The sequence below is a fragment of the Talaromyces marneffei genome, chromosome 5 (genome assembly GCF_009556855.1).
Source record: "Talaromyces marneffei chromosome 5, complete sequence".
Classification (NCBI taxonomy): domain Eukaryota; kingdom Fungi; phylum Ascomycota; class Eurotiomycetes; order Eurotiales; family Trichocomaceae; genus Talaromyces; species Talaromyces marneffei.
Window position 1 is genome coordinate 1,175,367 of NC_072352.1, and position 15,147 is coordinate 1,190,513.

Sequence of the window (15,147 nt, forward strand, 5' to 3'; positions counted from 1 at the left end):
TCACATTCTCCCCTTCACCAGGAAATAATATTTTTTTTCTGCAATAAAAGAAATGACAGTCCGTGCCTCAACATTAATAAGTGTCCAATGGCCTCCAGACCCCATCTCCCAGGGCCCAGACACCCTCGTCCTAAGCGTGGGGACATACTATGTCGATCTGAGAGTAAATCGTGACGACGGCAGCATCTACTGGGCTTTGGCTGGACGAAGAATAGTCGTTTCTGAGGAGCCTCGTACGTCCCCTTTCCTTCCTTCTACCGTAATCTCTCATATTGCATGGTAACTGACTTTGGGGATAGGAAAAGTAAAATTCACACACGAAATCGACTCTCATCACACCAGCCCTGCTACTACAGAGGAAGAAGAGGAGAATGGAAAAGGGGAGGAGGAGGTCGCAGATGAAGGCCTCTTCACAAAATTGCCTAATGGCGATGATCTTGAGATAGGCGAAATGCCTGCTCCGCATCGCGGGGGCAAGGTTTCAGCTTATAGGGAGGTGTGGCGCGAGTTGAAGATCGGGTTTGATCATAGTGACTCTGGCGAGGGTGATGAGACGTGTTGGATGTTGGAAAGTTTGGATATGGAGAAGAGGAAGAGGACGTTTTATTGCAAGGTTGGGAGGTTTTTTCTTGCTTTACGGCGGATGGAGAGTTCGGAAGTTGAGTTTTCGGCTATCAGGCAGGAGCAAACACCTTCCCAAACAGGGGGCAAAGAGTGGGTTACTAAGTATAGTATTGGCAAAGAAGTGGATGATATGTTCCACATGTCGACATCGTCTGAGTTTGTGCTGGAAAATGTAACCACTGATAGAGTGTCGTGGAAGGTGGACGATCAAGTCGTTACAAAGAGCAGGGAAGATGGTGCAGTACGGGAGGTTTGTGTTGTTAGGGCTGCCAATTGATTATTTTGTTCATATAAAAATATGTCCGACAATATAACGATATACATAGGGCGAATAGAGGAGAGTGGTATCACAAACAAACAACGCCCACCAGCTTATTCCGAAAGAATCAACGCCGTCCCTCTGGTATATTTCCTATAATACGTAATACTCCAGACCCAACCGCCCATCCTCACGTATAACCTCTAACTAGAACCTTCAGCTTATAGCTATTGTATACCAGCTCCACTAGTCCAATCCAAATTCCATCCCTGATCCAGATCTAAGGGAATATTCGACCAGAGGCTCAAATCCTCATTATTCCCCCAAAAACCACCCATAAGCCCGGACGCCATTTGATCGGGGTTATTACTGTTCACCATCGACATGCCCGAATTGGGGATCATTCCTGCGTTTGGTAGCGTCATGATATTCTCTAGTTGGACACGTGAGGAGTCATCCCATATTGAAGGGGTCGTTGTCGGATTGTTTATGGCTTGATTGTGTTGTTGGTCTGGACAGTCGGCGACGGAGCAGTTGCTGAAGTCGATGTTTGATTGGGGAGGGGTGTATAGTTGGAAGGGGCTTGGCTGTTCGGATGTAGAACCCTTGACAGAATGCTGACTAAAAATGCTGCTACTGCTGGGAGTAGGTTGTTGCTGTTGCTGTTGCTGCTGCGGCTGCTGATTAGCGGAAGAACGATTCCGGATTTTGCATGCCTTTTTCCCTGGTATGACGGTAACGCTGCCAAAATACGGAACTGAGACTTTGCAGGACACGTCTGCAGAGCATTCCATTTCCATGTTTTTGCTGAGTCCCTCCAGAATGATGAGTGATTGTTGCGCGACAGTGCCGGCATGTTCCATTGCTGCGTGACGGAGGACTTCTGTCGTGGCGTCAATGATTGCCCAATCCTTATCGTCCTGCTCTGGGCTGTGATTTGGAGCATCTTCAGAATATCCGATAACATTGATAATCAAAAGCATGGCCGCTGAAAAGGCTTGAAAGTCGATAAAGCGGCATATATATGGACTTATCATATCCCCAGACCGCAACTTGTTATATGCAAGCAGTGCGTTCCGAGATGATTCTAATGCGGCTTCTCGGCTGAACTGATACCGGCGGTCGATATGGGATTGTAGCATGAATGGCAAATGTAGCGTGGCTCGCATATAGTGGAACATGAATGGCAACAACAACCGCTCAACACCTTCATCAATAGACAATTTCTTTTCCGGAATTTGCTGCTGCCAAAAATGATCCGGCATGGATCGTGCCATGGCGCTCATGTCTTGATCTAGCTTCAAGGTTTCAGCAATCGACATCTTAGCTGGATCCTCCTGATTTCTATCGATTATGGGACCCATGATTAGTGAAAGTTGAAGACAATAGGTTTCCATATTGCGAGGTTCTGTTTTTAAGCGCCGTTCGACCTGTGGACGGTACAGGCGTTCCTGAATTGCATATGGCAGCCCTAAAATCATGCAGAGAAATCGATCATTCAAGCCAAGCATTGTCCAAAGTTTAAGACGCCGGTCGTAAAGTTTGTCATCAGGATGGGGCTCTTTGGCAGTGGATATGTGCAAGCCAGCCAACTGTGCTAATTCAACTCCACGTCTCGTCGTAAGCCACGCCTTTCGTGGCCGTCCAATGTTCGTATACCACTTTGAAAGAAGTAATATCGCCTCAAGACTGGGTAGAGTGCCGCACAAATCTTCATCCTTGATAATCAAACGATCAATCGTGTCCACACAGCGATCAGCGTACTCACACGGAACGATCGGCATTTCGAGAGAGTTGTAATCAAACCCGGCCGGAAGTTGGTCGATACACATCAAGTGACAGAGTATGAATTTTGCAACGTCTCCAGGGGAATTTGGTATTTCAAAGTAGTCCCGCTCACCAACGAGAAGTGACATGTCCTTATCATGTAGTTCAGGAAACATGTGAAACCATACAGACCACCAATCCACAGCTAAGTCTCGAATGCGAAGGAGATCGGCACGAGGTGGAATTAACTTGACGAGCTCGTTTCGCGCTGCAATCGCCTTTGGCGAGATGGCCTGTGTAGCGGCAACATTTTGGTTGCGTGTTGCAGTTCCCTCGGTGCGAGAAATAACATTGTTGTTCAGAAGCTGTAGTACGGGTGCGTTCTCGATCTGATGACTTTCCGTGATTGGCGCACCCTCGACTATCTCGCTTGCAACCGTGACGGTCATCTGCTTCCCCGAAACATTGTGCTCAGGATATTCGTCTATGTAATGCTTACGCGTCTGCATAGGCGGGTCCTTGGGATGATCAATCTGAGCGGGAGACGCGGAAGATGATGACGGGGTGGATTGATCCATCCGCTGCATGATATCTCTTACCACATTCTCTAGCTGTGTTACTCGCTCACGAAGACTGTAGGATTGCTCTCCTGATAGAGGACCGGTGACCTTTGGATCCACAGTTCCATGTTCTTGGTCAATGCATTCGAAGCCCCTCGAGTGGCATTCATTGCATATACTGGGGCGATCTGAGTCATATGTGCAGCGAATCTTTCGTCGACGGCCTGTTCAGGTTAATACAGTATTCAATTGAGGAGACTATCATGAAAGTCGCATCCAACGTGGAGGGATTTGCAATGGATGCTCACATTCAACACAACTCTTTGTCCCCTTTCGCATCTTCTTCCGGGGCGGACCCTGGGAGTCTAAGAATCGAGCCGCGGACATTATGTATACGCACTGTTTCGACCAGACTCAATTGGTAGCTTCCGTGGACTTCCGGTCGATTAAAGCTCACACAGGTCAGAGGGGCTCACAGCCTCAGCATCAACAACTGGGACAAGAAAATTGGATGTCTCTGGCCCGTATTGTGTGTACGCGAGACAAAAGTAAAGAAAGCAACCTAGCAACTATCAAATTCAAGATCTTGCACGCGACGCTGTCTTGTCCTCCTCGATGATGAAAGACAATTGGCTAGAAGCTTCGACCAGGCAGCAAGATTGAGCAACTTGCAATCAAAAGCTTAGATCTGCTAATTAGCCGGATTTAGATTGGAGACAAGTCTTAACCCCGACTTTCGTGTTATCTGATGAGTAGTTAGGGGTAGCTCTGGCAAAAGGCTAGGCGGACGAAAAAGCGGAAGTTGTGACGCTCTTGCGCGATGCGGTTGTATCAAAGCACAGATATAAAGGCTCGGTGATGGCCGCCTACTCGTCTACTCGCAAGTCGCGACGTGGCAGACTGGCGATATGTAGGAAATAGTTCTATATCGAAGCATGAAGAAGTGAAGCACGTTGATCAGCTACCTAACTCAGTTACCTAACTTTAATCAAGTTCATGATTACGCAAGCTAACGGACGAAAACGGCCGGATTATATTTTCGCAAAAAAAGATAAAAAGAAAAGTGGACCGGCCCGCTAATTCAAAAAGTTTAATTTTTTGCAAAACTAAGAAAGTTACCGCAAAGTTAGGGCTGAGGACGGGCGTTTTTTTTGGGACGAATGAGAAGCTCGAATTTACTGTTTTCCTATTTGAGAAAGCGATGTGTAAGTGCGTATGCGTAGTCATGCTCAGTCATGGATCCTTGGCTTGACTGTTTAAGTGATCTAATTTGATTACTGGTGTGTTGATCAAGATGGTAATTAATAAATTGATATAATCAATCTAGGTATTGTTCCTCATATTCGCCAAACGCCAAAGCAAAGTGCCTATTGATTTGGTACATCTATGCCTGTCATCATCTATCAAAAAGAAGGAGATGTTATCTAATTAGTAAATTGAAGTCCCCGCGTAAGAGCCTAAGCAGCGCCCATGCCTGGTTGCACCTTGCCCTTGAGGCTCTTCCACTTCGGGAAAACCGATATAATGCAACAAAAGCCTCCAAGCGCAATCGCAAGGATAAAAGCCACTTTGAGACCGTCCATGTAAGCATGCAATATACCCGGTAATTGGGCTTCAGTAAACACTTTACGCAGGTCCGTGGCTCCAGTGGCAACGACAAGGCCGGGGCTCACGTCGGGGGCGTAGATGGGCAATTTCTTCACCAGGGTGTTTGTGAAACCAGCCTGGGCGCCAGAGATCCAAAGGGCGCCGCCGATAGTCTGGAAGAATAGCGTGACGGCAGTAACGTTTGAAACATCAGAAGAGTCGACGATGGCTTGGTTGACAATAATAGCGATCTGACTGCCGAGTCCAGCGCCAAAGCCACAAATGACTTGGTACCCGATCCATTTGCTGTGACCGGTGCCGATGTCGAAGGTGTAAATGAGACCTGCGCCGATGGTCTCAATGACTACGGCGAGAATCATGAGATAGCCGTATTGACCGAATGCGGTGATTAGAAGACCAGACATGATGGCGCCCAAACTGCTGGACAGGATGAAAGGGACGTTGCGTATACCGGACTGAGAAGCCGAGACATCCTTGATGGATTGGAAGTAAATCGGGAGGTAGTAGATCATGATGAACATGGGTCCAATAACAAACAAGACGTAAGCACATCCGATGGCGATGGTACGATCTTTGATAATTCGTTTCGGGATCAAGGCGCGTTCTCCAGCATATGCTTGGACAAAGATGAATGCGATAACCATCAAACCGAATCCGACCAATAGACCAACAACTTCGGAGTCGCTCCATGCCTTGGACACGCCGGCCCATTGCATAGCAAGGAGGTAGCAGATTGTGGCGCCAATGATCAGAGTTGTTCCAAGGGGATCCATTTGTAGAAGTTTCTCCCTGAGCGGGGCGTCGACTGGTTTGGCTGTGGCGGGAGTCTGGAAGAAGAAAAGGATGATAGCAGCGCTGAGACCTCCGATGGGAAGATTAATGTAGAAACTGTTCCGACAATTAGCGTCATCTTCTTCGCATTCTTTCATGGAAACAAACTTACCACCACCTCCAGGAAACATTACTAGTAAAAACACCACCAAGCAGGGGACCAACCACACTAGCAACAGAGAAAGTTGCTCCCAACACACCAGTAAGCGCAGGTCGCTGTCTAGGCGGCGCCGAAAACGCGATGATAATATAAACACCGCTAGAAATACCAGCACCACCAATACCAGCAATAGCACGACCAATAATAAAAGCAGTACTATTCGGAGCAACCGCGCAAAGTAAAGATCCAACCTCAAAGACGAATATGAACAGCAAAAAAGACGTCTTCATGGGGAAGTATTTGTACACTTTTCCGGATGTAGATTGAAATGCGGCCAGCGTCAAAAAGAAGGCGGATCCATACCAGGCCACTTGGTCAAGGGAGTTGAAGTCGTCTGTGATTTGGGGGATGGCTGTGGCGACGATTGTCATGTCCAGAGCGATCAGGAACATAGATAGGATCAAAGAAATGACGATGAAGACGAGTTTGGCGGCTTTGGGATATTCTGGTTCGTCATTCTGCTGTTCATCCGAGTCGGTTGGGGATGATGCTTCCTTATCGATTGATTTTCTTTCGTTCTTTTCATCGCAGATAGACGAAGGTGCATTATTGTTCGTCTCGCCAGATGAGATTGCTGTATCTTTCACGACGGCAGACGCGGACTCGGTGTTGTCATGATAAGTCTGGCCTGAGAGAGACGACGCCCGAGTCACCGTATGGACGTCTAATGAGGATGCCATGGAGACTATTTGCTGTAAGTATCTCTCAATGGTATCCAGGGTAGAGTCACGTCAGTTGCTCAAATTTCCAGCAAGCAAGCAATTGCTCAAGAACCTTTATCAGACCTCGCCTGTGCTGAATGCAGGGAAAAGGAAAACTTCTAATGGAAAACGGCTCAAACGCCATCCCTATATACTACGAGCATTACTTCCTCCTCTCAGCCCATGAACACAAATAACTACCTAAAGTCCGGATCCCCGATAGCAGACATTGTCAGATCCGGCCGAAAATCGCTTTTCCAATGGGGGTACATAGCTACGGAGTAGAGTCTGAGTGGATGAACATCTAAGTTTCAGCCGTGAAAAAGAGCTGAGGCTGCTCTAATTGGCCTTTTTCGCTTTTGGGGCTCCATAACCACAACTGACGAACGAGGCAAAGATTTCGTGCGCGATTACTAAGATGACGGTAGGTAACTGGAGTCTAAGGCGTGCAAGGAACGGAGATGTTTCGTCCGTCCATGTTGTTTGGGCTGCCAAGAGCGCTTGCTTATTCATCTACGGACAAAAAGGTGGCCGATCATTATATGTTGACCACTAGGATGTGTAGATTATGTTTGTTGATATGACTTGTTCGTATGGAGTATACGGGCTTGAGTACCTGAATGCATGCGAATTATATTGCGAAGTTCGGCTTGCCATTTGAGGGTTGGATACCGACCGGTACGGCCGATTCAGCTATCCCTCTAGTTAGTACTTGCCTCTGACTCGGGTGGATCGAATTAACGACACAGGAAAATATATGATGCTAGATTTATGAGAAATTAAACATTTTTTCAAGAAGTTGCGGACGGAGAAAAACTTTCCTTCCGGTGGTGGCTTGTATGAACCGCGTGTATCATACTCTGATGGAAAAGGAATCTATCAAGGATATCATAAGCAAACTTTTTATGAAACGGGGTATGTCGCTTTCTTTTCCTTTATGCTTGCCAAGAGAAAAATGGATAAGGTAAGTCTCAAAAGTCATGATAAAAAAGAATGTACTCGATTCATCACATATGAAAAGGGGAATTTGTATAACCAAAAAAAATCTCATAATATGTCTTGGTGTTTCAACCAGAAAGGAAGAACGAAAGGAGGTTCAAGGTGATATCAAAAACGACAGCTGAATTGACACGAGCAAACTTTTGTTTCCCTCAAATGAACACCACCGATTTCTTCCCAAAGCTAGCTTAAGCTCACAACAAACGAAAGCTATAAAAAGAAAAATAAGACATTTGCGCGTACGCTACAAGTACCAAGAGAGTTGAGAGATCGATAACATTCCAAGATTCAAGAGGGATTTGGGGTATTGTTTTGAATGAAAAGACAGCAAAAATCTTCACTTCAAATAGAGAATAAAAACCGGCTTGCAGCATCACTAGCAAAAAGAAAACATTCTGTGGATGAGGTAAAAGCAAAGATAGGCAGACAATTTAGAAACCAGAGTCATCAATTTACCGAGAAACAAGAAGGGGTATTTGCCTTACAACAGCAAAAAGGACCGCGGGATAAAAATTCACCAAGCATGGATTTTCAAGAGCTGAAAATCAAGACAATGAATAACAATCAACTCAAGCCTGGTAGCCGCCCTGGTTGAAGTTGTTATTCTGGTTGTTACCAGGCTGCTGCCAGTTGTTACCTGCGTTGTTTTGTCCACGACCGTAACCGCTCGCATTCCCAGGAGCTTGATAGCCCTGTCCCGGAACAGCTCCAGAGAAGTTGTTACCCTGTTGATCCCAACCACGGCCAGCCGGAGCAGGACCTGAATGTTGTCAGAATACACGCGTGCCTCGGCCGTGGTGATTCTACTGAGCGGGCTCACCTTGAGGACTCATCGGACCTCCGGGCACCCCGTACTGCGGGAAGTAAGGGGATGCGTTGAAGCCAGGGCCACCTTGTTGAGCTTGGTAGCCGTCAAATTGACCCGTAGGCGGACGATCCTTGCCCCACTATATTCCGTTAGCTTCGAACCTTCAGTCATTTGTTATATTTGCATGATTCAACTTACGCTACATTTCAGTGGACGACCATTGACTTGGTATCCATTGAGCTGGCAGATAGCCATGGCTGCATTCTCGTGAGTATCCATCTTCAAGAAAGCGAATCCACGGTCTGCCTGCAAACGGGTTTCAACAACATAGCCAAAGTTCTGGAACAATGGAACGAGGTCGTTCTGGGTGGTGTATGGAGTAAGGTTTCCAACATAGCAAGTTGTTTGCCATTGAGGAGTCTGAGCGACGACCATGTCATAGCTATTGGCGCCGTGAGTCGGGAAGTGATGGTGACCGAATGGTGCAGTGGGGGTCATGCCCATCGCAGCCATAGCCTGCTGCTGCGAAATGGAAGGCTGTCCCTTCTGGTTGGCCCAGTTGCAGCGAATTGCCCTTGAACCCAGCCATTCACGGTCCATCGACTTCAAAGCTTTCTCGGCGTCCTCGAACTCGCGGAATGCGACGAATCCATATCCCCTAGAGCGGCCAGTCTTCATGTCCCACATGACACGAGCTTCTGAAACCGAGCCAAAGGCAGAGAAGGCTTGCAACAACACTTCATCATTGACTTCATTGCTCAGATCGCCGACGAAAATGTGGAAATGGTTTGACGTGTCCTCCTTGTGGGTGTTGTTGGACTGGTAGGCCCAGTTCACGCGGATTTCCTAAACCAATAAGTTTCACCTCAGTATGATCGATGGTTGGGGTCACTACTCACGGACTGATGAATGCGACGGCCGTTGAGGGTCTGCATGGCTCTTTCAGCGGCGCCGGGGTCGTCGTACTCGACAAAGCCGTAGTTCATGCCTTTGCTTTGGAACTGTTGCTGATGATGTCAGTCTGTGAGGATGGACACTTGAAAGGTTGAAGACAGCGAGAAAACAATCGAAGCGAGTTTGACTGCCGAATGGAGGGGTCGCAAGATGAAACATAGCAGGAATGTGACCAACGGTGAAGAGAGTTAATACTCACATTCTTGTCTGGAATAATCTTGACGCTCTGCACGTGGCCAGTAGTCTCAAAGATTTGCTTCAAAATGTCTTCGGTGACTCGAGCATCCAACCCGCCAATGTAGAGAGCTCTTTTATTTGGTTCAGGAGCTGCCCGACGCACAAAGCCGCCCGTGCTGGTAGGCGACATCATCTGCCCGGACATGGGTGAGGTGATGGCTGTGGGAATTGGATTTGTATTTGGGATAACCACGGGCGGCAACGAAGGAGGAGGCATGTGAGCACCTGTCCCCTGGCCGTTTCCTTGGGCGGAGTCGAATTGGGGCTGGCCTGGTGCTCCGGCGGATGGTTGGGGGGGAGGGGGAAGAGTGGACGAGCTCGTAGGCGGCGCGTTTTCTGCCATGGCGAAAGGAGTGGGCTGGATTCGAATAGTTTATTGTCTGTATAAGGGTTGGGTAAATCTTAGTACGGAGACAATAAGAAACTGATGGAGTGGGTCTTCAGGCACAATAATAGAGAACCGAACAAGAACAAGAAACCCTTTCATATAGAGAAAACCCATGAAAGATGAAGAGGGAAGAATGTTGACGAGGACGAATAAGAAGGATGAAGCGGTAACAGATGTCGTTCGGGAGGGAGGGTACGTAATTGCATACCTAAGGCACCAAGTATATCTAAATAACCAAAAGCTCTATACGCCTTCCGGTAACCAGTATCAAGCCGAACGAATTACTTTGCTATCTTGCTCGATGCGAGAGAGAATGCTGAGGACGAAACGATAGATTGGGTAGCGATGCGCTTTGAGGTCGAACGGACGTAGAGGAGAAACAAACGACAACGCGGCCACAGCAAAAAGAAAATAGGGAAAATAGCACACCCGCACTAGTAGAAGGGAAAAAAGAGCAAGTGTAAGAACGAAGCGAGAAGCGAGAAGCGAGCACACTTGCGAGCGAGGTCAAACAATTGAATAAATGAATAAATACTGGCAAGTATAGGGACGATAAGCAACGACAACAATGGAATCAATAAACAAGCGAATTGAATGGGAGGAAGGAAAGAAGTTTGGATGGGCAAGAGCCTCTTGGGGGAGGAGGGGGCCCGCTAGCCAGAAGGGGTTTAGCGCGTGTGATCCCTTAGTGCAAAGTTGGCCGGCCCGGAATCCGGAGAAGATGTACCTCAACCTAACTATTGAACCTAGCAGCAAGAGTGCGAGTTACACCTTCTTCGCGCCTCTCTTATACACACGGCTAGCTGCCGTTGAACCGGCTCAGGTCGTGCAGCTGTGTGGATTATTGCAGATACGATACAGAGGGGACTGAATTCTGATTCGACATACCTCGGAAAGGTTGTCAGGCCATCCGTCAAAAGGCTCCAAGCCAAGGGCTCCAGGAATTCACGTGTTTTTGACAGCCAACGAGGTGCCACTCGGCCTTATCAGCTTCCAGACCAAGCAGAGGAATACTGATTGTGCAATGTACACACTGGCACACAGCAGCCCCAGCATTCCTCGTCTCCACAGCTCCATTGCTTACAACGAGTCTAATTGAGCCAGGCTACCTCCTTGCATTCTTCTCTTCAAACACCGATAAAGGTTTTCGGTGCAAGGCGCTTTATTCTTCAAGGCCAGGTGTAGGCTTCGTTTCATCGCGTCGTGCTTCACAGCTATCAACGGCCCAACAGCATGGCTACCCCACGGTCTGCAGCAACTGCCGAGTCTCTTGCAATCTTATCAGATGCAGTCAACCAGACGGTATGTCATTACTTATGGCACATACAAGCGCACTGCATGCTAACACTACACAGCTTATTGACACTGGACGCTTCTTCAAAAGTGCTGGGTCTTTGCAAAGCCGCGCACAGCTCAAGGCCTCCATTCCTGCATCGTACCAGCGATTTCAAACTGCCTTGGACACACTGACTGAACAGATCGTAAGTCTCCGCAACATTAATCCATAACCATGCTAATTCTTGAATAGTTTATTGCAAAAGCGTTTCTGGAAAAGGACTACGAAAGCGTAACTGCGAAGAGACTTGCACCAGAGCCACAACCCATACCAGAACCAGCACCTGTCCCGGAACCTGTCACTGCTCCTGAACCTCCACCAACCGAAGATGTTTTCATGCCGGAAGCACCTGTTCCGACTGTAGGTGAACAGGTTAAAGAGACTATTGAGAAACCAGAGCCAACGGAAAAGCCGATCAAGACAGAGCCAACGACAATGCCGGACTCCGGCATCTTCGGCGAACAGCCGATAGCCAGCACTGAACCTGTTACTACCACTGCCGCGACAGAACCAATCGAAGCTTTGAAAGTGGAAGAAACAGCCGACAAAGGCACTCAACAACTGCCAGTTAGTATGGGCGACGAAATGAATTTCGACCAAATGCTTGCTACAACTGGCCAGGCTCCGAATGATTTTGATTTGAACTTCAACTTCACTAACGACGAGATTGGAGATCAGAACTTCCTTGCAGGTGCAGATTTTGGCAATACGAATGCTACAATGGGCGGAGAAATCAACAATGATAATGGTGCGAATACTATAAGCTCTCTGCTTCCAGGAATTGAGCACTACGCTTCCAATAATGCCGGCGATAGCTTCAACTTTGACCTACCGAAGTTAGGTGATCAGCAGAACGGTGGTCAGGATGATTTGATGGCACCGGGTGAATCTAGCTTTGATGACCTGTTCTTGGAGAAGAATGACCTAGAAGGCGACGACAATTTACTTGGAAGTGGAGAATTTATGGAATTGGGGGAGCTGGATGATTCTTGGCTCAACTAGTTTGGATTGATTCCAGGAACTGCGGAAACAATATGTTCGAAGCGAAGTCTGCTATGTTCTAAACATGACCTCGTTATGGAGCCGGTTCGTCGAGACGGACATCAACGGCGAGATGAGGTTAACTACAAGCAACCAATATTTATCCACACATGATGCGAGCTAAACAACAGAAATTAAGGTACTGACAACCCGCTGTACTGAGAAAGATCACAATGCTTGGGCATCAAATCCATCATTAATGCCAATAGATTGCTCATAGACAACATACAATAAATAATTACTACCTAACTTGCCAATTTGCACTAAGTAATCAATAATACGAAAATTGAGGCAACAGCCAATTACCTTGTTGATTGGTGAATCATGTGAATTATCAAGCCCTATCAATCTATGTGGGCGAGAGTGCAGCTTGATGACCATATTCGTCCAGATGTCTTGAATTGAGTTGTATTCATTCTCTTCTCCTTTTTTTGATTCATGACTCAAGTAAGTATCGAATCGATCTGTACTCTATACACCCCGAAACACTATCATACCTTGGCACGGCTTTGTGCATCTTTATCCAATATCCATATCTAGAGGCGGGGTCAGCCCCTGAACAAACATCGAAGAGCTGAATTAATTGTGTAACCACAGTCTTGCCCTTCTGACTGCGTATAAAAGCAGGCTCGAACTAGGTGTTTTCAGTACCAATGAACGTGAAAACCTCTTCTTTCTTTCTTTCTTTCTTTTAGACTGAAACTGACATTGTTGTGGTTATGTGCCAGACGCCTTTGGTTTATACGACTACTGATTGCCTTTTCGACCTGCTAAATAATGGATTCGTTCCATGAAAAGACCACAGCCGAGGAGGTGCGAGATAATATATAGAAGGCAAAACATGTATTGAACGAGAAGCTGCTCGGCGGAAAAGTTCGACGTTTGAACACAGGCATACACAAGCGAAACAGATGATTACTGCCGGATAACTGGGGATGGATGACTTCGTATACTCTTGCGCAATAGGTGTATTCAATTCACACCTGATCCTTTGTATCTAGCTGATTAAGACTATATTGCAAGAAAATCGTATCAATCTTAATCAAGAATTTTGTCAGGTCAACGTTCAACAGATAAGTACTAAACAGGCTTTTAATAAATTCAATGAAAAACTCACCATCTCCCCTTCTTAAACCCAATCTTCTCCAACCTGCCCCTTTCCACAAACCCGCGCTTAATATACCACCTCCTCAACGCATTGCCTCCATCCGGCCTATCCGTATCAACAGCCATAACAGCCAATATATTCCTTAAGGAGACACCTACCCCATTCCCTCCAGGGAAGACTATCGTCGAGACCGCACCACCATTCGATGCACTATCTCATAGGAAAGATGCAGCACTGACTCCGCAGCCTTGAGAATGGCCGCCAGAAGCCTCGACCCCACCGAGTTTGATTAATGGTCTGGATGCACGAAGAGCGTCAGCTCAACGGTTGGTGCATATGAGAGCACGTGGCCTCGGTAAGGTGAGAGGTATGTATATCCAAGGACGAGGTCAGAGCCATCCTCTTTGTCCTTGTGTTTGAGGTCTTTATCGACCGCGACAAGGTACGGTAAACGGTGTTCTTTGAGGTCATTGTATTTACCTAGGATGGTATCAGGTGGTGGTGGGGTTTTCATAAAAGTGAGGACTGTGTTTAGGATGTAGTGGGTGTTTATGGCGCGGATTTGGGGGAGGTCGGTGGGGGTTGCGTCGCGGATGATATATGTAGTCATCTTTTTGCCTTGGAAAATGTTCAATGTTTTTTATTGCTGGGTCGGTCAAACTGTCAACTGGTGATGGCAAACTAATTGTGGAGTCGGAGTAGAAATCAGATAACGAAAGATGCGGGTTTTTGCTGAATGAAGAGAACTCCTCCCAGTTTGTATATGGTCATGTTGTATTTAGTTGGTTATTCCCAACACCATTTGTATCAATTGTATCAGCAAATCCCAGTATTATGCCAATTTAGTGATTAAGAGTGCTCCCAGCTATCACAGTTAGACAGGCTCAGCCGTCTAATAGACTGCCCTCCATCCCTGTATACGGTCAACTCTCAAGACCAGAAAGCACTGTATACACCAGGATGGACAGAATCAATCCGCTAATCTGGGAGCTTTTCGAGGTCGACAATAGCTCCCATCCTTTCTAGAGATTACCAAATCAATAGCATGGCAGTAATGAGACTCAATGACAATGCGTTTAGTACTAGTAGGCAGGCACAGAGAAAACAGCGTCATTCTGGCCTAGGATCCCTGGCTTATATTTAGTCCCTCCATCTCAGCTTTTGCCTTTTCAAATCTGCTGGCGTGACTACGAAAGGAAAGAACAATTACTCCATTTATACCTTACAGTCGATATCGTCCTGGCCAATAATCATAGAACGCCACTATGTTTAGACCCCATTTAAAAGGTAACTTGCAAGAGACCAATCACCAAACGAGTACGTGGCTGACTTACAACTCCTACACCTTCAGTTCGCTCTTATCTTTTGATGGTTTCTCGTCTAGCATGAAAGGGTCTGTAAAGACCGAATTTGAAATCACGCTTCAATTCTAAACTTCGTAAACCGATACGACGGCAGACCCATTATATATAAATCATGTTATCTCGTGTGTATCCGAAGCCATTCCACCAACTAGCGTTCAATCTAGAATTTTACGATTAGGAAGGAGGTTCTGTATAGAATGCAAAGTTTATTATGTTCTAGAGGACGGGCCACTCTGTATGCACCCACTTCTTACTTAATGGCCACATGGCATCCGGTGATGTCAAAAAGGATCAACAAAGCGCAATCGCACATGGCAATCGAAGCTTTGAAACTGCCTACCTGCAATCCTCCAGTCATCAAGATTTTCTCTGTGGTCATCTGTTCTTTTGAATTCGCCTCAA

The 15,147-nt window shown here is 46.8% G+C and overlaps 6 protein-coding genes across 6 annotated transcripts; 2 read left to right on the forward strand and 4 right to left on the reverse strand.

The window, feature by feature from the left end:
* Window positions 1–52: 52 nt before the first annotated feature.
* EYB26_006750 (uncharacterized protein) lies at window positions 53–901 on the forward strand (the record flags this gene model as incomplete). Its single annotated transcript, XM_054266023.1, has 2 exons — window positions 53–233; window positions 300–901. 2 exons carry the CDS (start codon window positions 53–55, stop codon window positions 899–901), a joined length of 783 nt encoding a protein of 260 aa, XP_054121998.1.
* Window positions 902–1,110: 209 nt separating this feature from the next.
* EYB26_006751 (uncharacterized protein) lies at window positions 1,111–3,597 on the reverse strand (the record flags this gene model as incomplete). Its single annotated transcript, XM_054266024.1, has 2 exons — window positions 1,111–3,434; window positions 3,519–3,597. 2 exons carry the CDS (start codon window positions 3,595–3,597, stop codon window positions 1,111–1,113), a joined length of 2,403 nt encoding a protein of 800 aa, XP_054121999.1.
* Window positions 3,598–4,667: 1,070 nt separating this feature from the next.
* On the reverse strand, window positions 4,668–6,489 carry EYB26_006752 (uncharacterized protein; the record flags this gene model as incomplete). Its single annotated transcript, XM_054266025.1, has 2 exons — window positions 4,668–5,706; window positions 5,762–6,489. The coding sequence occupies 2 exons, from the start codon at window positions 6,487–6,489 to the stop codon at window positions 4,668–4,670; spliced, it is 1,767 nt and encodes a 588-aa protein (XP_054122000.1).
* Window positions 6,490–8,078: 1,589 nt separating this feature from the next.
* On the reverse strand, window positions 8,079–9,851 carry EYB26_006753 (uncharacterized protein; the record flags this gene model as incomplete). Its single annotated transcript, XM_054266026.1, has 5 exons — window positions 8,079–8,269; window positions 8,330–8,456; window positions 8,516–9,163; window positions 9,217–9,318; window positions 9,471–9,851. 5 exons carry the CDS (start codon window positions 9,849–9,851, stop codon window positions 8,079–8,081), a joined length of 1,449 nt encoding a protein of 482 aa, XP_054122001.1.
* Window positions 9,852–11,129: 1,278 nt separating this feature from the next.
* EYB26_006754 (uncharacterized protein) lies at window positions 11,130–12,234 on the forward strand (the record flags this gene model as incomplete). Its single annotated transcript, XM_054266027.1, has 3 exons — window positions 11,130–11,198; window positions 11,252–11,377; window positions 11,425–12,234. The coding sequence occupies 3 exons, from the start codon at window positions 11,130–11,132 to the stop codon at window positions 12,232–12,234; spliced, it is 1,005 nt and encodes a 334-aa protein (XP_054122002.1).
* Window positions 12,235–13,670: 1,436 nt separating this feature from the next.
* On the reverse strand, window positions 13,671–13,991 carry EYB26_006755 (uncharacterized protein; the record flags this gene model as incomplete). The annotated part of the gene is made up of 1 exon (XM_054266028.1): window positions 13,671–13,991. One exon carries the CDS (start codon window positions 13,989–13,991, stop codon window positions 13,671–13,673), a length of 321 nt encoding a protein of 106 aa, XP_054122003.1.
* Between the last annotated feature and the right edge of the window lie 1,156 nt (window positions 13,992–15,147).